General features: G+C 38.0%; 2 protein-coding genes across 6 annotated transcripts in view; both read right to left on the bottom strand.

The window, feature by feature from the left end:
* Positions 1-3011: 3011 nt before the first annotated feature.
* The window catches only part of AZIN1 (antizyme inhibitor 1), a 32298-nt gene continuing 14580 nt past the window's right edge, over positions 3012-20729 (bottom strand). For 2 of the 5 annotated variants that reach the window (XM_030863050.2, XM_060287163.2), the window contains 10 exons: positions 15798-15995; positions 13624-13797; positions 12282-12454; positions 10490-10624; positions 9062-9143; positions 8632-8706; positions 7872-8031; positions 6362-6477; positions 5821-6035; positions 3012-5324 (listed from right to left, as the gene is read on the bottom strand). In XM_030863050.2, coding sequence (XP_030718910.1) covers positions 5213-5324; positions 5821-6035; positions 6362-6477; positions 7872-8031; positions 8632-8706; positions 9062-9143; positions 10490-10624; positions 12282-12454; positions 13624-13797; positions 15798-15899 — 1344 coding nt within the window. In that variant the 5' untranslated portion in view covers positions 15900-15995 and the 3' untranslated portion in view covers positions 3012-5212. The remainder of the gene's footprint in view (positions 5325-5820; positions 6036-6361; positions 6478-7871; positions 8032-8631; positions 8707-9061; positions 9144-10489; positions 10625-12281; positions 12455-13623; positions 13798-15797; positions 15996-20729) is intronic. The other 3 variants (XM_030863055.2, XM_030863054.3, XM_060287164.1) reach the window with 3 other exon arrangements.
* UQCC6 (ubiquinol-cytochrome c reductase complex assembly factor 6) lies at positions 18188-19082 on the bottom strand. The gene has a single exon (XM_060287165.1). It carries the CDS (start codon positions 18547-18549, stop codon positions 18334-18336), a length of 216 nt encoding a protein of 71 aa, XP_060143148.1. The 5' UTR covers positions 18550-19082; the 3' UTR covers positions 18188-18333.

The raw sequence follows: 20729 nt of genomic DNA on the forward strand, positions 1-20729 counted from the left end.
CTGGCACTGTGCTCTGCACTGTAGAAAGAAAGCTTCACTCATATCCTATGGATGCTTTGAATTTTGTTAACATTTTTAAAATTTGAATTTAAAGTGTTTCCCTTTTAACTCTGGCTGCTAGGAACCTCAGAGACAAAGCATGGTCAGACTTTAGCAGCACCTTGTGATGATGACTTTTGGACTAACCTTGCCTCAGTTTTATCTAATATTTAAAGTTGTTTTCCACTTTACTGCCATATTTTTCTTTTTTTTTTAATTTTGCGGTAAGCGGGCCTCTCACTGTTGTGGCCTCTCCCGTTGCAGAGCATAGGCTCCGGACGCGCAGGCTCAGCGGCCATGGCTCACGGGCCCAGCCGCTCCGCGGCATGTGGGATCTTCCCAGACGGGGGCACGAACCCGTGTCCCCTGCATTGGCAGGCGGACTCTCAACCACTGCGCCACCAGGGAAGCCCAACTGCCATATTCTTACCTAGTTTTTTTTTTTTTTTTTTTGGCTGCATTGGATCTTAGTTGCAGCACATGGAATCTTTCCTTGTGGTGCACAGGCTTCTCTCTGGTTGTGGCGCACGGGCTCTAGAACACACAGGCTCAGTAGTTGTGGGCTTAGTTGCTCGTCAGCATGTGGGATCTTAGTTCCCCCACCAGGGATCGAATCTGTGTCCCCTGCATTACAAGGTGGATTCTTAACCACTGGACTACCAGGGAAGTCCCCTCTAGTTTCTATCTTATATGAAGGATATTTCAAAGAATTTTTGGAAGAAGGTAGAGTCACCAGTAATTCCACACAGTCTCCATTACGAAAGCATCTTATTCAGGAGTCATCAGGAGCAAGAGGGTTCTAAGCCCCAGGGAGATTCAATGAGCAGGAACCCAGGAGATATAATGGCAAACACATACTGAAATTTTACTACATGCTGAGCACTTTTCTAAGCACTTTAAATGTAAAAACTCATTGAATTCTTACAATCCTATTTTTTGTAGATGAAGAAAAGCAGCTCAAAGTTTGGGGGCAATTTGTTATACATCAATACATGGAAGAGGTAACTGAGGATCAGAGAAGTTAAATAACTTGTCCAAGGTCACACAGCTAGTAAGTGGTAGAAATGGAGTTACGATACCCCAAGTCCACGTTCTTAACCACTAGGCTCTACTGCTGCTTCATGAAGTCTGAGTCAGGCAGCAGCCGAGGCCAGAATGGGGAAAAGCAGCTTTGTTTCAGGGTCGCAGACTGAAAGAGGAACTCACAAGCTGAGCTGTGTGGCACAGAACCACCTGCAGTTGTTGGTGTGTAATTGAGGTTGTGTGGATATTACACAGTTGCTGACTCTTGTCCAGCCCAGCATCCTGGATGAGGGATGCGGGGGACCCTGAAGGGTCAGACCACTTACTGTAGCAGGCCGAAAGATAAAGTGGGGGCAGGTCCATCCCTCAGAATCCAGAAGTGAGCTGAAAGCCTCTAGGAGGCCTCCTGAGATGGAAGTGCCACGTGGGCCTGGATTTAGGGTATTTTGTATACTGCTGTCCCAGCAAAGTGGGTGATGGCCGTCTGGGGGCTGAGTTGCGGGAAGAGAGAGGTTAAAGTGTTGACAATAAAAAGGGGCCACTCAGGTTGAGTGGTGGTGACAGAAAAAAAAAGGAGTGGTGACAGAATTGTAAGCACAGGCGAACAGGATGAAGTCTGGCACCGTCATTTAGGAAAAACTCTAACTGGAATCTGGGGCTGAATCTAATAAGATCCTGCTGGTTTACCAAAGGATCTTTCTTCTCTTGCACTCTCATGCAACCCCCCCCCCCTTTTTTTTTTTTGCGTTACACGGGCCTCTCACTGTTGTGGCCTCTCCCGTTGCGGAGCACAGGCTCCGGACGCGCAGGCTCAGTGGCCATGGCTCACGGGCCCAGGCGCTCCGCCGCACGTGGGATCTTCCCGGACCAGGGCACGAACCTGTGTCCCCTGCATCGGCAGGCGGACTCTCAATCACTGCGCCACCAGGGAAGCCCCAACCCCTTTTTTCTATTGCCACCAGGGAAGCCCCAACCCCTTTTTTCTATTGCCAATACATTATCACTTCGTCTGTTAGCCAGCTGTGGATTAACTTTGCACTTTCCCATAATTGACCCAGTGCTAAATTTCTTCCTAATCCATCAACTACAAAGGGTTTTGACAAGCATAAGCGGTATTATGGTAGAATCAGGATTTCAAAGATTAAAATGGAACTGCTTTTGAAACTGAAGCCAATATAGGTATAGGTCATGGAATTCAGGAGTAAGAAAGATGGTGCTTACCTGCTCCAAGACAACACACAAAAGCTGGTAGCTTATCCCTTTAAGTAGGTAAAGATCAGCCTCCAGCAAAAGCTAGACTAGAACTAGTTTTTGTTTCTTACCCCTAGGCCAGGTTTCTTCCCCTGAAAGCCTGCATCTGCAAACACTTTATACCATACTTCTATCCCTACTTCAGGATGGATGAGGCAGGGATTAAAGTATTTGTAAGATTTATTCACAACTTGAATATGTAAGATTAAGATTTTTTTTTTTCTGATTTCATACTTTCAAGCCAATTAAGCAAGCATCCTTTACTACATTACTGCTCAAGTTGCTAATAACTACTGTGAGGAAATCAAGAGTAACTCCTCAAAAAGAGACAAAAAAACCCAAAAAAAACTGGTGTGGCTTTTTCAACCCAAATTTGCATTCAATATCAGCGCCCACATTTACTTGGAAGGAATATCTAGCTTAATTTATACAGAACTATTTAAGTATAAGTTTAAACCTGTTAGGAAGCTGGTGAATATGTGACCCAAAGAAAAATCTTTGGGCTCACATATATATTGGACTTTATCAAAGCCTTCAGTATTCCGTGTGTAATATCCAGAATCATTTTACCAGATTCAATTTGTTACTATGTGATAAAGCAAGATTCTGAAAGAATGCTTACAAGTTAACACACAAAGCTGATACGTAAAATTACAAGTCTTTCACGACAGAAGCCAAAGCAAAGCAAAACTAAAATGTAAGGAGGAATAAAAACATTTTATCTGTGTATTCAGAATCACACACAAGTTACCTTTACAGTTCAATTTACTATATAGAAATCATTTGGGTTTTATAGTTTCAGTTAAATTCTGAACTGAGATTACAATAGTTTAAAAAAAATTGTTAACATTATTTTAAGCAAACCAAATTGAAATACATAAGTTCAAACTTCAGATTTATGGCAAACAGTCTTCAAATACAACACAGATATTTCTTAAAGTTACCGTATCATTCATGTCTTACTTGCAACTCTGAGCTGTTATACACAGAATAGCTCTCCTATAAATATGGCAAAATCGACACGCCATGAAACTCAAAGTTGTATAGTCAGGCCAATGACTCAAAGTTGTACCATCTCTTAAAAGATTTGGCATTTCTGGACCAAAAAGCACAAGTAAAGAAGGTTAGGAACAATTCCTCCTCATTACAGTTAAAAAAAGTTGCATGGTAGCTTGGAATTTTGCATAAAACCCCACATTACATCTTGGAAAAGCCCAAAGGTAATTTAGATGACAACAGATTGGGGTCTTTTTTTTTTTAATTAATAGGACCCACAAAATTCAAATGGGAATTAATCAAATCAAAAATATTAAGCACCTACTGGTTTAAGAGATTGAAATTTATTAGAGATTCATGATCAATTTCCTTCCACCTTGAAATCAAGGTGTAAAAACCAGCTATTAAGTGCATTCCAAACTTCTCCTATGTAGCACAGGTAGAATTTTCTGTCCATTGGCACCAAAGTGAAGTCACATTTCCTCTTGGTAGACAGAAATTCCACATCTGAACATAGAGTAAGTTAGGAAAAAAATGACCCCTGTTGCTTATTACTATTGTGATTCTGAGATCTAGGATAACTAATATACTAGCAGTGAACAACGCAAATTCCTGGCAACAACTGTCATGTTAGTGACTCTAACTCACTTCCCCCAATCACCATAAAATTTTAGTATGAAAAGAATTAAAACTACACTAAGCTGAACAAATGGGAAATAACAAGAAGCTAAGTGAACAGCTAAAACAAAACAAACCCTAAGTCTGAAATCACTGCAATTGAGAAACTGAAAATAGGTGTGCTTCTCCCCACCCCACCTCACAATTTTCAATTTAAATAATATTCCGTGCAAAGGAGCATCAGGTTTCTGGATATAGATGTAGCCCTTCTTTAAGATTTAGTGCGCTGCAGTTTTCTGCAATTTTATTTCCCTCCCCCAAAGTTTTTTCAAGGTACTTAAGAGAATCTTCCATTTCAGTCAAAAGATTTGTGATTCAAAGATTTACTAAGGTACTCTATGCATTCTATCTGTACAGAAACACCTATTAATTATTACAATTGGTTTATGAAGGATTAACATTTTTGGTGTTAAAATTGTTAAACAACATGCTTACTGCACATCAACTCTCCATAATGAATCTCAACTTCACAATGATTTACCAAACATTTTACTTAAATTACTAATTAAATAACTGAAAAATGTACTGAGCCAAACTAAACTTAAATGGGCTATAAAGGAAAATAACCTTCTAAACAGTCCATATACACATCTATTTCAAAACTACCTTTGCTAGCTAGCCCCTTTCCCAAAGTTTTAGCCTGAAAAAACAGTAAAATCTACACAAAATTTTATTGCAATCATACAAGGGTTACATTAGGTCAAATACAACAAATACTATGATGCAATTGTACATTTATTAAACTACAGTTCAAAGCACAAATTTACACATTCTAAATACACTAAACGTATCTAATGAAATCACACTGGTCTTCCACTGACATTTGATATATCTGGGTGAAAGACATTAACTTTACAAGACTTTTTAAACACGAATCCTTAGTATAAAAACTGTGTACTTGTATGTAAACGGTTTAATGGGGAACCCAATTAATGGGCTTCCATCTCCACTAAGTCATCCATTTTGTTGCATATTTTATTTTAAACGCTTAAGGGGTGGGGCAAACTGGTAAGTTTAAATGTGGATACATTATCTTAATCTCCCAATTACCCCCAGTGAATTATAGGTGAGAGCTAATTTTGTCTGGTCCCAAACAGCTATTACTAGCAGTTTTTGTTTCCAAGAGAATTAACAGAATAAGATTGTTCAAATTTTTTCCACACTGGAATGTAGACCAGACAAGCTTAACCTGCAACTTCATATCTAAAAAAGCGTTAATGCCTGCTTAAGCTTCAGTGGAAAAGTTGTCTTCCTGGCTCAACTGAATGCAAGAAGGCACAAAGAAGAAGTTCTTCATCATTGTGTCTGAAGTAATTCCAGCATCTTGCATCTCATACCTACATAAGAAAAAAGAAAATTTGAATTTAAGGATAAAGAGCACACAACCACATAACAAATGGACAATGAAATAGGACTGTAAAATAAGTGGTCTTCCAATTACTCTTTTTTTTTTAAATTTTCATTTATTTATTTGGTTGTGTTGGGTCTTCATTGCCGCACGCGGGCTTCATTGCAGTGGTTTCTCTTGTTGCGGAGCTCAGGCTTTAGGCGTGCGGGCTTCAGTAGTTGTGGCACATGGGCTCAGCAGTTGTGGCTCACGGGCTCAGTAGCTCCGCAGCATGTGGGATCTTCCTGGACCAGGGCTCAAACCCGTGTCCCCTGCATTGGCAGGCGGACTCTTAACCACTGCGTCACCAGGCAAGTCCCCCAATTACTCTTAAAAGATCATTTTGCTATTACTTTTAAGTTGTGCGTTCATTACAGAATTAAAATTAGCAAACATTCTGTCACCTCAAATACCCAATCTGCTTTAAAACAAAAACAACATCTTACCAATCACTGTATGACATCATATAATAAATAGCTGGCCTCTGAAAATCATTAAAAGCAGATGGTTCATGGAAAGAATCTGCTCCCATATTATCAAAGATAAGCCAATCTCCCACATTCAGCTCAGGAAGAAGACAGTTTTCCACAATTTGATCAAGCTCATCACAGGATGGACCCCAAAGGCTGCTTGTAAACAGAGGCTCATCTTCCTTGTATTTCTGTAGGAGAAAAAAAGGTGGTTGTTTTGCTAGGTTTTTACTCAGGCAGGCACTGAATTTGAAGGTGGATAAGAGCATTTTTTCACTATCTCAGATCAAATGTGCCCCTGGAAGAAAGGCCTAGAACCAGCGGCAGTGATGCTCCTTAACTCTATCTAAGGAAGCAACTAAAGGAACTCAGCCAGAGATATGCAAATCCTCAAAAAAGGGGCAACCTTCCCCCATCCTAAAATATTTCTCCAAAAATTGGGATGTATCTTAAAAATAACAGCTCGTTCATAAACTGCCATATAAGCAGTTTTTATATTATATGTAATAAAACTTGCCTTGTGAACCTCTGGAATGGTATTTAAGTCCTCAGACAGTTTACTTGCAAAAGAACCATAAACACCATCGTTCATATAATACATGAAGGTTGGTTCATCACTTCCGGTTTTTCCTACTGAAATGAAACAGGAAAAGTAAAGATGAGTTTAGAGTAAAACATCTAAAAGGTGTATTAAAGTCTGAATTAGTATTTACAGAACTGACTTGTAGGTTTCACATTCCTCAAAACATAAACACCGATATATATATACTGACATACCTTAAAACTGTTAGCCTAAAATACTGAACACACTTCACAAAGGAGGATAACCAATGAAGACATGAAAAAAGTGCTCTACATCATTTGTCACCAGGTAAATGCAAATTAAAACTACACACTGAAATACCACCACCATACGCCTACTGAATGGATAAAATTTAAAACACTGACACCACCCCCCCACAAAAAGTCAGTAAAGGTGGGGAGCAACCAGAACTTGCATATATACATTGTCATTGGAGGGGCAAAATAGTAACACCATTCTGAAATCTTTGCAGACACCTACTCTGTGACCCAGCAATTCTATTCTTAATCATTTACCTAAGAGAAATGAAAAATGTCCACAATTCCAGTAGTACAAGAATGTAGTAATAGTTTTATTCTTCTTTTTTTTTTTTTTGTGGTACGCCGGCCTCTCACTGTTGTGGCCTCTCCCGTTGCGGAGCACAGGCTCCGGATGCGCAGGCTCAGCGGCCATGGCTCACGGGCCCAGCCGCTCCGCGGCATGTGGGATCTTCCCAGACCGGGGCACGAACCTGTATCCCCTGCATCGGCAGGCGGACTCTTAACCACTGCGCCACCAGGGAAGCCCTAGTTTTATTCTTAATAGCCCAAAACTGGGAACAATCAAATAATCATCAGCAAGAGAATGGATACAATGAATATACAATGTATATTCATTCAGAAAATGGAATATTAATTGGCAATAAATGTAAAACAAAATGGTTCAGACATTATACTGAGCTGTCTTAAACAGAAGAATATATGTTATATGACCTCATTTATATGAGGTTCAAGAGCAGCCCAAACTAATCTATGGTGGAAAAATAATCAGAGTGATTATCTGGCAAAGGAACAAAACTGAGAAAAAACTTTAAGATACGAAAATTATTTGTAGCTTGATAGAGATGACAGTGTAAGCCTTCATTAACTTGTCAAATCATACATTTAAGACTGTACTGGTTCCTAAGGGGAATCAATCACGTGGGTAAGTTTATCTAAAATAAGCCTATCTCAACATCAGTATCAAGGAGAGTTGGATTCAGAAAGTCTTATTATGGAATGGGACCTTGGCTAGGGCATTTTGAAAAGCTCCCTAGCTGCTGCCTACTGATGGATGAAGACCACCCACAACTTTATAATCCATGAAATGTCCTACAGTAAATTTGTACCTGAGTAGTATCTGATAAACTCATCTTCGAACTAACTGGAATTACCTACTAACAGAAACTATAAACTTTTTAACTTACCTCCAGAGGAAAACTTATTTTCAACAACTTTCTTTGCAATGATATTAACTGCAAGTGTAAATGCAGAAGACACATAGTAGCTTCCGGGTTCAGAAATTATCTTAATGCCGGATCCTTCAGGAAAGTAGACATCCAACAAAGGGCTGATAACATGATTAACCTATGGATTTAAAACCCCACATTATGGTTTTAATATTGGATTAGATAATTCACAATATTAAGAGACTAATAGCTATTAAATTTTCTAGGAAAATTAAGTATTTGAATTATAGACCATGAAGCTTTGTGATAAAGCAGGCTTTGAAGTCATCAAAGTTTATTTTCTAACTATCATAATGGCATTAAAAAAAAAATTTTCTTAACTCCAATGGCAAATGGCTACTGGTGATTGTTTAAAGTCATGTCTCTATATTCAATCACTATCAATGAAGGAACAAAATTTCAAATCAGTTTCTATATATTAGGAAGGTGAGGAGTGGTGTGTATCTGGATAAAATAGCTCAAGCTCTCCAAGTTATGAATTCATCTGTGCCATCAAGTACTGAAAATAGAAACTTTCTGTGATAAAATTATGCTATAGAGTTTAAACTTTTCAAAGTTAAGCTATCTTCTCATTGCCTATTCATTTTCTTAGAATAAAATTTTAAACAATGTTACACCTTTAGTTGCTGCTGTAAAAACTCTCGTCTACAAATCTACCAGGTAAGCAGTAAAGAATGAGAGATTATTCCAGTATGTCCACCCACTGAACAAGGTTTACCTCTTCCAACTGAAATTCGGTTCCTGTGAAGCCTCCACCAATGTCTAACATGTTCATTGTGAAGCCAAATTCTCCCTAGAGATGTGGAGGGGGGAAAATCTTTAAATGCTTTTCCAAATTGTAATGCATATAGGGACATTTCAAAAAAAAAAAGGGAGGTAAATAATCTCTGTTCTGACCTTTAGTAAATTTCTTGCTTTCTACTAACAGAAGCAGATTCATTCAATGTTATATATATTGTCTTCCTGATGTTTCTGTATTATCTTTAGACATATGCAAGTAAATTACTATTTAATCCCTTCACACCCATTTTTTAAAATGTGCATGTCATAAAAAAGAATGAATGAGCGTACTTCAGAGGTAGAAAACCACTGAATCTTAGATAACATCCTGGCTTAAAATATCAAAATAATTTAAGGGAAAAACTTACAGCCATGTCAAATACACATCGAGCATCAGATAAAGCATGTACATATACTTGAGATTCTTTGCAAGCACTTGAAACATGAAATCTGAAAGAAATAAGAGTAATAAATTTGAAGCTGCTGCAAGTTTTAGAGGCCTTTCCTGTAAGTCCTTTCTCATTCACCATACTGACACAAAAAATATTCACATTAACCTTACCAAATATTTAAAGCATTAGAAGCACGAGCCTCTAATCATCCAAGTTACAATACCAGCCTTTTAGAAAAGTATTATCCAATATTAGGATAATACTGTAATTTTATAAACAATTTTTTATAAGTTATCAGTTATGCTTCATGACTATCAGATAGGGACATGCTTTTTATGCATATATGGTAAAGTAACAAGCATCACCCTACAAAACCTTTAATTTGAACGCACAATTTTATCTAAAAATATAAAAATGTATCTACTGTGAAATAAATACAAGTGAACATTAATTCAGCTGAGTAGTACTGATACTGGTTAGTATTCATTAACAGTGATACTTATCAATGATTCAGACTATTTAAATTTAAATAGGGAATTCCCTAGCGGTCCAGTGGTTAGGACTCCATGCTTCCACTGCAGGCGGCCCAGGTTCAATCCCTGGTTGAGGAACAAAGATCCCACAAACTGCATGGTGCAGCCAAAAAATAAAATAAAATAAATTGAATTGAAATATGGTTCTTTCTGTACCCTGACTGTGGCAGTGGTTACAAAAATGTTAAAATTCATAGAAGAATATACCCCAAATCAATTTTCCCATGTGTTAACAATAAAATTTAGCTGAACTATGAAAACTCTCCAATACTGTTGATATTATCAAGTATGGTAGATTTAAGCTTAACAGTGGTGATTCTTTATCCATCTTTATGAGCAATTTTAAAATTTGGAGCATTAAGCTGCTCCAAATTTGATTCAGATCATGGTTCTGAAACTATGATCAAAATCATTAACTCTCTGGGTCTTAGTTTCCTCACACAGAAAGCTGAGAGGGTAAAACAAAGTCTACTGATTGTTTGAAGTGCTCCTGAGGAATTAAAAAGAAGAGAAAAAGTCTTAGGATAGGAAAAAGAAAAAATGAAATGACATCTCCAACAACTTAGAAGCTGAATGCCATTTTGGTATTCATTAGAATTCTAGTAAATCCCTCCATTCAATTTAAAAAGAGGTGATTTACATTACTAGCTGAATTGTTATTTACTATTTTCTCTCTTTACTGGGTGACGGGAAGGTACAGGTACAAAACAGTATGAAGGATAAGCGTATTTAGTTGCTTTCCTGAACTAAGGGAAATGTGTATATTAAACCCAAAGTTGAATCTATTAGAGTTCATGCAAATGAAATTCTAAATCAGTAACATAAAGACAAAGATTATCATCACAAAATGAAGTTTAAAACAAATACTCACTTAACTCCAATAATTTGGACATCAAGTTCCTTAGCACATTCCAAAAGATGCCTACAGTTCTTCAGGGTAGTGCCAAACTTCATGTTACCCTCTTCACCTCCAATATTATCTTCTGTTGCAATATGTAGTAAGACCCTAAGAGAAGGGGAAGATGATTGGGGCAGAGTTGGTTTACATCATCATCAGCACATGTGAAGCCTGAAGATTGTAGGAAGTGTGTTGATTATGTTGTCAGCGCTCCAAAATCCAGCGTCGGATGAATCAAGTGAACCTAATGAAAAACAATCCTGTATAGAGAAAAAACTAGCAATTAGGGCCTAAAGCATGAAGCTTACAAGGATGGGAATTTGGAAAATGCAGGAAGTTAAGACTCTGTTGTAGCATCAAGAGTCGGTTGGGCTCTGTAATGAAAGACATTACTTTCAAATCAAGTCCATCAGTCCATAAATCCACCTAGAAAGACTAAATTGAATAGCAATGCCATCGTTGTCTTTCAGTAAAAACGATCAGGGCTTTAAATGTTCCAAATTTCCTAAATTGTTCTAGTTAGCGAAACTTCTACCACTTATTCTGAACATTCCTCCCATTAATTTTGTACAACTAACAAAAAAATTAGGAAGTCCTAAGTTATTTTACGTATCTCAACAGCAGCCTTTTAGACTGCTGATTCAAATCTATTTGGTATCTCCTTCCAAACCACGCCAACCAAGGCAAAATGATCATGACTATCAGGCAATCTCCAAGTAATTACAAACCACTAAAAAAATGCAATTATACAAAAATGCTGTTTGTAAAAGCAAAATTGTTCTACCTACAAGTAGAACCAGCTCTATCAAGAATATACCATTCCATTTATAATCTAATACAGTAAACACCCCAAATCAGGTCACAGAAAAGGAAGACTCCCCCACCACCACCCCCAGAAGACTTTTAAGAGAGACAAGCGGTTCCCTAGAACCACTTTATCAAAAAACTGGCCTTTATCAAAACAAAGGTTTTCAGAGTAATAAATCCTGTCAGGATACCTTTCTAAGAATACCATTAAAGTCAATAAGAAAATTATGAATACAAGGGAAATATGGATATGATACACATTTTCGGCAACATATAACATACACAATAACCTATTAAAAAGGAAACAATTTTGTACTAATATACTTTCAGTATATTGTAAAATCCTCTTGATATACCAATTCATGGCAATATTAATTTTGCCTTAAATTTTTTTGCTTTTAAAAAGTGAAGTTTTTAGTTAAAGAAGTAACTCTTGGGATGCATATAGGTACAAGTAAAAACATTAAACTTCCTGTTTGAGGAGAAGGGCCTTCAAGAAATCCCAGGAATCTATGGACTAGGCTCCTAAGACACTGACACAAAGGACAACCATTCAAGAAACCACATCTAAAAGGGCAGATTAAACCCTCAGCTAACCAGGAAAAAAAGCTGACCAAAACACATCCTGTTGCCAATATGACAAATAACTAGCATGGTTAATGTAATTGTGAGAATATAGCTGTGGCTCTAATTTGATTATCCTACCAACCAGATTCTCTTCCTTGAATTAAAGATTATAAATTCATATCCCAAAATGCCCTTATCTCATTCCAGCTCCACAGGAAGGATCAGAAGTAGCCAATAAAATGCTAGTAGCATTTTCCATAAAGGAACTTGAAATAAGTCACAGTAATCACAACATATACCACTGCTCTACATAAATGCCCCCTTTTCCCAGGCTAAAGACAACCCCAAACCCTAGGTAATAATAGTCCCATGTACCTAGTTTTACACTTACTTGGCATTTGGGTGATTACGTGCAATTTTCTTCAATTCGACTTCATTGTCACATGTCATGATATTCACTCCAACTTTTGCTGCATACTTTATTTGAGACACTTGCTTGCAAGGACTTATGTAAATGATGTTTTCTGGAGATACACCCAATTCTTGCACTAAAGCCATTTCAGTCTAAAAACAGATTTTAAACAGTGTCATCTAAAAGGCAAGCTTTCTATTACTTTTCAATCACTACCCCATACCTTTATTTTTGGGTTAAATTCAAATTACATAAGGTTAAATTAGGATTATGTATGTCATAGTTCAGATTCCGGTAATGCTTACCATACTGTACTCTGTTAAAAACCTTTTAAAAAGGTATACAGGGACTTCCCTGGTGGTGCAGCAGTTAAGAATCCACCTGCCAATGCAGGGGACACAGGTTCGAGCCTTGGTCCGGGAAGATCCCACAAGCTGCGGAGCAACTAAGCCTGTGCACCACAACTACTGAGCCTGCACCCTAGAGCCCGCAAGCCACAACTACAACTACTGAAGCCTGTACGCCCAGGCCCATGCTCTGCAATGAACAGAAGCCACCACAATGAGAAGCCTGCACACCACAACAAAGAGCAGCCCCTGCTTGCACTAGAGAAAGCCCACACGCAGCAACAAAGACCCAAAGCAGCCAAAAAATAAAATTAAAATTAAATACTGATCCTATTTTTTTAAAAAAAGGTATACAGGCATATCTCATTTTATTGCACTTTGCAGATACTGCATTTTTACAATTGAAGATTTGTGGCAACCATGTGTTGAGCAAGTCTACTGGCACCATTTTTTCAACAGCATTATTTTATTTGATGTATGTACATTATATTTTAGACATAATGCTATTGCACACTTAACAGACCACAATATAGTATAAACATAACTTTTATATGGACTGAGAAACCAAAATATTCATGTGACTTACTTTATTGCAGTGGTCTAGAATACAATCTGCAGTACCTCTGAGGTACGCCTGTAATTACCATCAGAGAAATCTCATAGTTTAGGATATTATCTTGCTGTCATAAGAAGTAATTTGGTCAAGCTAGCTCTAGGCTAAAAATGAGGAATAACAGTTTTTGATTAAAGAAAAATAAAGCTTATAAAATCTCATCTCATTGAAACGTTCCTTGAAAGGTACACTTGAAAGTTTGTAAATTTCCAATATTAAACTGCAAATTTAAACAAGAGTTAGGAAACACATTCAAAAGTCAAAACTTCCTTGCAACTGTTCTCCTACTGCTGTGGGTCACCAAAAATTAGTCAATTTTAAAATGTTGCAGTTTAGTAATAAAGTAATGAAAATGACTTACTTTATTGGAACAAGCAAATCCAGTTCCAAGAGCTGCCAGAATCTCAAGTACAGCTGGAGTGGAGTTGCACTTTACTGTGTAGAATGGCTTTATCTGAGCCACTATGTTCTGCCACTGACTGTGTTTCTTCACAATCTTTCCAAGATCTCCCACAAAAAATGCATTTTTCCCTGTCTATTATGGTTATGAAAAAGAAAAACATAAAAAACTATAGAAAACAGAGTATCATAAATAGGAAATAACTCCCTTTTCCTCCACAAATGAGCCAAAATAAACATTTACATACTACCACACTTAAGGCTTGTTTCTTTTTAAATTTGACTCTGTGCTGTGCTATGCTATGCTGGTATAGAAAATATTCTCTTCGATAAAAAAAAAATATCAATTATAGTAACTTTCTACTTCAGAATTGACTCAATTTTACTTTTGGGGAGTGGAGGGGAAGGAGACTACCTATTTCCTTCCATGCTTTCCTTAACCGTTTAAAATAAACCTACTTCAGCAGTATACAATCTAATTTCCTAATACGGTGAGTAGAATGAGGAAACCTAAACAAAAAGCTGTATCTCCATTATGAATTTCACTTAAAGACAGTAAAACAAGGAAACAAAAGAAACCAATTTTTAAGGAGATAAAGTTGGTAGTTTGTGTGCATATAGGTGGCAAACTTGAATTTAAAAATACAGAAGTACACTAAATGTCAGATAAATCTGAGTAAGGATATTCTTCCCTCAAAAGAAAGAAAACTGGGGGATTTCCCGGGAGGTCCAGTGGTTCGGACTTGCGCTTTCACTGTTGTGGCCTGGGTTCAATCCCTGGTTGGAGAACTAAGATCCCACAAACCACATAGCGTGACACAAACAAACAAACAGATTTTAATTAGGGATTGGGAGAGATGTGTAATGATTTCGAAGTTGGGGCTACTCTAGGGGTAGAGAGATGACTATGCATGTCATCCAGAGCATAAATTACCCAATGTTAGATGGAAGACAAAATAATCTTATTAAAAACATACAACATCCAAATATTGTTTGAAAAGCCATGAAGCTATTACTGTTTTCTATAGTCCACATTATTTGAAGATATACATTACTGGAACATACTGACCAAGAAACAGACACGACCAGAAATTATGGGTTACGGGTGGCACATATAGGACAGTTGTACTGAAGTTACCCCATCCTTAAAAAACATGCTGCCATCCCCAGGAAGTGTGTTGTAAAAGTGACTAAGACTAGTGACATCAGAGAATTAACTGTAGAATGACTTAGCTATAGAACAGACTGAACGGTAGGACAAGCGTCACTCTTTCTCACCCCCCAAAAAGAATTCTGATGGCAGAAGAGAGAAATAACAGGATTTTGCTGGTGTGTGAGAAGACTTAAGCACGTTTGTAAAGGTCAAGAGAAGAAGAAAATTTTTTGGATATCCTATTACTGAACACCAGTAACACAAAAACAATTCTTCGAATTTGGGGAATATGGGAAATTAGCTTCAACAAAAATTCTATCAGTAAGGCAGTAAACAGAATTTTTCTATCAGTAAGTACGAAACAAAAATGATCTTAAGTAGCAATAAATATGATTCTATAGAAATTGACACTTGGGCAGTGGAGAGTAAGCATTCAGTATAAATTCTCATTCAACATACACAACCAAGATTATCTGAAATATAAATTAAAATCTACGGAAGTACACAGTTGAGAAAAATGGGTAAGAAGCCATGTACTGATTAAGTGGATAGCTGGCAACATATCAAGAAAATAAAAGAACATACAGGTCTTCCCTGGTGGCACAGTGGTTGAGAGTCTGCCTGCCGATGCAGGGGGAAGATCCCACATGCCGCGGAGTGGCTGGGCCCGTGAGCCATGGCCGCTGAGCCTGCGCATCCGGAGCCTGTGCTCCGCAATGGGAGAGGACCGTGTACCACACACACAAAAAACAAAACAGGTGCTATAAAGCACAGAAGAGAAAGGGCTGTCCGGAAGCATTTTTTTTTTAATGTGAGCTAGAAAGAAAATCTCATCACTTCTCAAGGGGAACTGGGGTTGTCAAGTCAAGACAACCTGGAACAAAGTACTTTTATTATATTAAGACCTTGGAAACAAAGCACTGATGCTTCAGATTTCAGAAATTTATAACACTGTTTTCAGAAATGTGAGATGACACACTTACCAGGGTATGTTCATAAACATAGTTATCAATAACATTTCCAAGGTTTGTTCCTTCATCCAACAGGCCAACGGAGTAGTTTGCATCGTCAATAAATCCTTTCATCTCAGCCGTATTCCACAAAGCCGAAAGTCATAAACCAGGAAAAACAAGAGACGGGCCACCAAGCCTTACGTCTGGGTCCTTAGAATATGCAACAAACTGTCAAAATAGAAGTTATTTCCAAGTCTGTATTATTTCATTAGTCAAACCTAATGTATGAGTTGTCAATGAGAGTGTGTTAATAAGAAGTACCCAATTCAGTGAAGAATCTGTGATCACTTAACACTTTCAGAAATACTAGATCACTAATATCCTTTCCTTTAGTGCCCATTTTAAAGCAAATAAATGTGAATTTATACATTAAAAAAATAAGCTTAATATGACAATTTCTTGAGAAGGTAATTGACACATATGCACAAAATATTACAAGTAAACATGGTCACCTTACATACAGAGTTGCAGAGCCAGTCTGTTTTATTCATCTTGTTTCGTGATTCCTCCATCACACAGACAATTTTACTCATTTTAAGTAAAGAAAGCTAGCGGAATAAATGTCTGCAGCTAAGAAATCAAAATAGTCTGAACTTCAATACACTGCCAGCCACATAACAGTGTGCTACCAGGTAACTGCAGATAAACGTCTTCTAAGTAGAATTCTAGAGTAGGTGATGTGTAAATATCAACAATAGGAATGAGTGAAAGTGGAGGCCAACTTTAGGGGACAATCCGTAGTTTTGATACACACTATCTAGATCCCACCACAAGCTAAAATGGACTAGTTAAATCAAGTTAACAATGTTAAGTCTCTTATGAGGTGAGCTGATTGGTGAAAATGTTACTGGACTACAAGTCAGAAGACCTAGTCCTGGCTGTGTCATTTAATAGCTGCGCAATCTGAGGTCAACTTCAGTTAACTACCTTAACTACTTCCTCAAAAGATGGTTGTAAAAAAATTAAAATCGCTTTGTTTAAGTGTTGACTCGGAAGAGCTAAAATTAAGTCACCAACTGCCAGAAATACAAAAATGCCATCATAATTTGAAACTAGGCATAAGCTAGGAACCTATTATACATCCTAAACCATTTATTTACTAAGAACTCTGATTTTTAAAAGGGCATCAGACTAAATCCAACCCCTCCCCAATCAAATAAAGTTTTCCCTCTTTCTCCAAATCACCCACTGTCCTCTGGAGCGGCACACACAATAAGTTTATGTTCTTTGCTGAACTCACTGATCCTTACATTACTTTAGGCAAAGATTTATTTTAATATAAAGTCCATAAACAAAACAAGTCCTCTAGACAGGATGCTACTCATTGCCTGGGACTGATTTCTGGTTGCCACATTAACTATAACGGACATAGACCAGCTCTTGGCAACCTATTTTAAAACCTGCACAGCTTTTCCTACATCCTTGATTGCCCCCTTTCCTTTCCCCTCTCCCTGCTCTATGCAAGAGTTCACCACGGGTGACGGCCCTTGTCCTAAAAATATACTCCATTTCAATGGTTCTCAAAAGTGTCGGCTTTCACGGAGCAACTAAGCCCATGCGCCACAACTACTGAGCCTGCGCTCTAGAGCCCACGAACTACAACTACTGAAGCCCATGTGCCTAGAGCCCATGCTCCACAACAAGAGAAGCCACCGCAATGAGAAGCCCGCGCATCACAACAGAGTAGCTCCCGCTCACCGCACTAGAGAAAAGCCCACGTGCAGCAACAAAGACCCAATGCAGCCCAAAATAAATAAATTAAATAAATAAATTTTTTAAAAAAGTGTCGGCTTTTTGGTTGTACCAAAACAAACTCATCAATAAGCCAGAGCATTAGTCAAATTTCATAAAATACAAGCAGTATTTTAAAAATGACAATTTTATTTCCAAGAACTCAACTACATTCAGTTTAGCTGAGCAAATCTCTTAGATTATGATACCAGAAATGATTTAAATCTGTACCCAGAAAGTACACATTTTAGGCTTGAGGATACATGTTTATTTTAAGCAATGTAAGACCAGCTGGAACATCAATTTTAGAGGGATATTCAACTATGCACTAAAGCAACAGAACAGATAAAACCTACTCATTCAAAAAGATCAATTATTCTATTAATGATGAAAAATACTTAATCAAGATCTTTAGCCTAGTATTTCCACTCATGAGACTCTATGCAGTATTTACCTGGGAACCTTGAGTTATCAATTACTGACCATCACAGGCAACTGCTACCAAATGTAAAGTCTAGCTTTTAAAGCCAGGACAAGATGAACCTCAATTTCCTACATCTAGTGTTTACAAGAAGGCTAATTTTCCTCTAACATCAGGATCCTAAACAGCTGCACAAACATCAGGCCCATTCAATCCAGTCTTACCTGCTGAATGCCCACACTCTTCAGAAATTTTTCTAGATTAAGTAAGGTTATGGTCATAGGGATAGGAAATTTTTTCCAACTATTTTTTCTTTTTTTCCTAAAAATACATATTTAATTCTCATAATATTATTCACAGAGTTCTTGGCAGAGATGAATTTTGAGGTTCATGTTGTCTCTCTTTCAGTCCCCAAAGCTCTGTTTTGAGTTCTCCAGGCTTTGGTGGAATTTCAGGTATTGTCAGGTCTGGCCAGTAGTACCGGTGCACCACCTCTGCGCCGGCGCACATGGCCAGGAGGCTGGCAGGGAACATTTTCAGGTAGGACGTCCAGGACACGCCCGCGGGCATGGTCGGCAGGCTCGAGCTGCACTGGCACTCGGAAGCAGGTCAGGGGACAGTTGAAGGGCGCTCTGGAGATGGAGCGGGCGGCCGCTCCAACTATTTTCAAACTATAAAATCTACAGATTCAACTCTCACTGCCTGCTAAACTAGCTTAAATCTAAAAGCAGACATTTTTTATAAGTGTGCCAAGTACTTATACAATATTCTCTTAACCTTTAAAACCACTATGACAGGGACTTACCTGATGGCGCAGTGGTTAAGAATCCGCCTGCCCATGCAGGGGACACGGGTTCAAAGCGTGGTCCGGGAAGATCCCACATGCCGCGGAGCAACTAAGCCCACACACCTAGAGCTCGTGCCCCACAGCGAGAGAAGCCACCCCCACTGAGAAGCCCCTGGCTCGCCGCAACTCACAACTCTCGAGAAAGCCTGCGCAAAGCCTGCGCGTAGCAACGAAGACCCAATGCAGCCAAAAATAAATGAATAAATATTAAAAAAAACCCCACTATGACAGTATTATTCTGTTTTACAGATGAAGACACTGAGGCACAGAACTAACTAGGCTAGCTCTAGAGATGCTAATGATCAAATTAACAGGCATACCTTGGAGGTTCAGTTCCAAACCACTGTAATAAAGTGAGTATTGCATTAACGCGAGTCACACAAACTTTTCAGTTTCCCAGTTCCTATAAAAGTTATGCTTACACTATCCTCTAGTCTATTAGGTGTGAAAAAAAACCCAAAAACCCCACACACACCGAAATAACACAAACAATGTATATACCTTAAAAAATAATGCTGTTGGAAAAATGGCACCAATAGACTTGCTCAAAGCAAGGTCACCACAAACCTTTAGTCTGTGAAAAATGCCGTATTTGCCAAGCGCAATAAAACGAGGTATGCCTGTCTGTTAAAAGGAAAACTCTGTCTCCCCAGCAGTCCCGTTCCTAGAAAACATGGGATCCCTCTTCTGGAAACCAAACACAACTCTCAGTCTCTTTGATAGACTAAATGACACCCCCATAATCAATTAACCATTTCTCAGACATATAAATCCCCATAGTTCCTAAACCTCTGTATAATAAAGTTTATTCACATGTGGTACCAAAGCATCCTATCATGCCTTCTCATAGCCTTTCAAACCTTTCTTTATGACTAGTTTCTACATTTCAACCTTGCTCCTTCTATATCTTTTGTCTAAAGCTCTCAGGTAAACTCTAAATTTGAATTTTTCTTTCTTTTCCATCCATCTTATCAACAGTTTACATGCAATAATGTACACCCACGCTTTGACTAATGTATACACCATTGTAACCAGCACTACCATAAAGATAAATTTCTTCATGTCCCTTTTGTCCACCTCAGGCAACCATTTTTATCTGCTTTCTGTCACTACAGACTTTTGTGAAGTGGAATAATTTTAAACAGTAAAGGCCAAACTAAAACAGCTGACAAATAAATGTACTACCAACATGAATAAAGATATGTTAAAGCATGCCTTGCTCTAAAGGAAAGATTGAGAGTACATTAGAGTGGATATATTACCATCACTGAAATGGAACTCTGACTTCTGAAGTAACCATAGGGTTAGTTTACCAATCCTTAGCTTACTCACAAAAGGACTGTGACAGAAAAAATAAAATAAAATCTGCTATATTGGCAGGACCTGACAAAAAGGATTTTGGGACCAACACACCTGAAACAACTAAGACAGATTTTTTTTACTTCCGTAATTATACCAAGCACTGCAATAATAGTTGATTAAAACCAATACTAATAACGTCTATACATAAAAGATGGTAAATGTTGAGATAAGTGAGCTCTATCTCGGCTTATCTTCTCAGATGCTCCCTAAGAAGGTCTTAAGATTTCCATAATTTCCTAGCCCAGAGTAGGTGCTGAGAAAAGATGGACAAAGGACAATTCTAAGAATGGGGAGTTCTGAAACTTAAGCGTTGTGGTGATGACAGGAAAGAACTCCCTGAAGTGTGTTGAAAAAGAGGTCCATCTTTCACATCCTTAAAAGGAGCCCAAAACCTTGATATACAAGTGACCCACATGTAAATGCAAAGCTCAACTGTCAGTTAAAAACTAAAAGCTATGCCCAGGAAAAACTAATTCCTCAAAAGAATCCACAAAACACAAAGACCTTCAGGAAAGAGGGTTTCTAACACATTTTGAGCCAC

The sequence above is a fragment of the Globicephala melas genome, chromosome 17 (genome assembly GCF_963455315.2).
Source record: "Globicephala melas chromosome 17, mGloMel1.2, whole genome shotgun sequence".
Taxonomy (NCBI): domain Eukaryota; kingdom Metazoa; phylum Chordata; class Mammalia; order Artiodactyla; family Delphinidae; genus Globicephala; species Globicephala melas.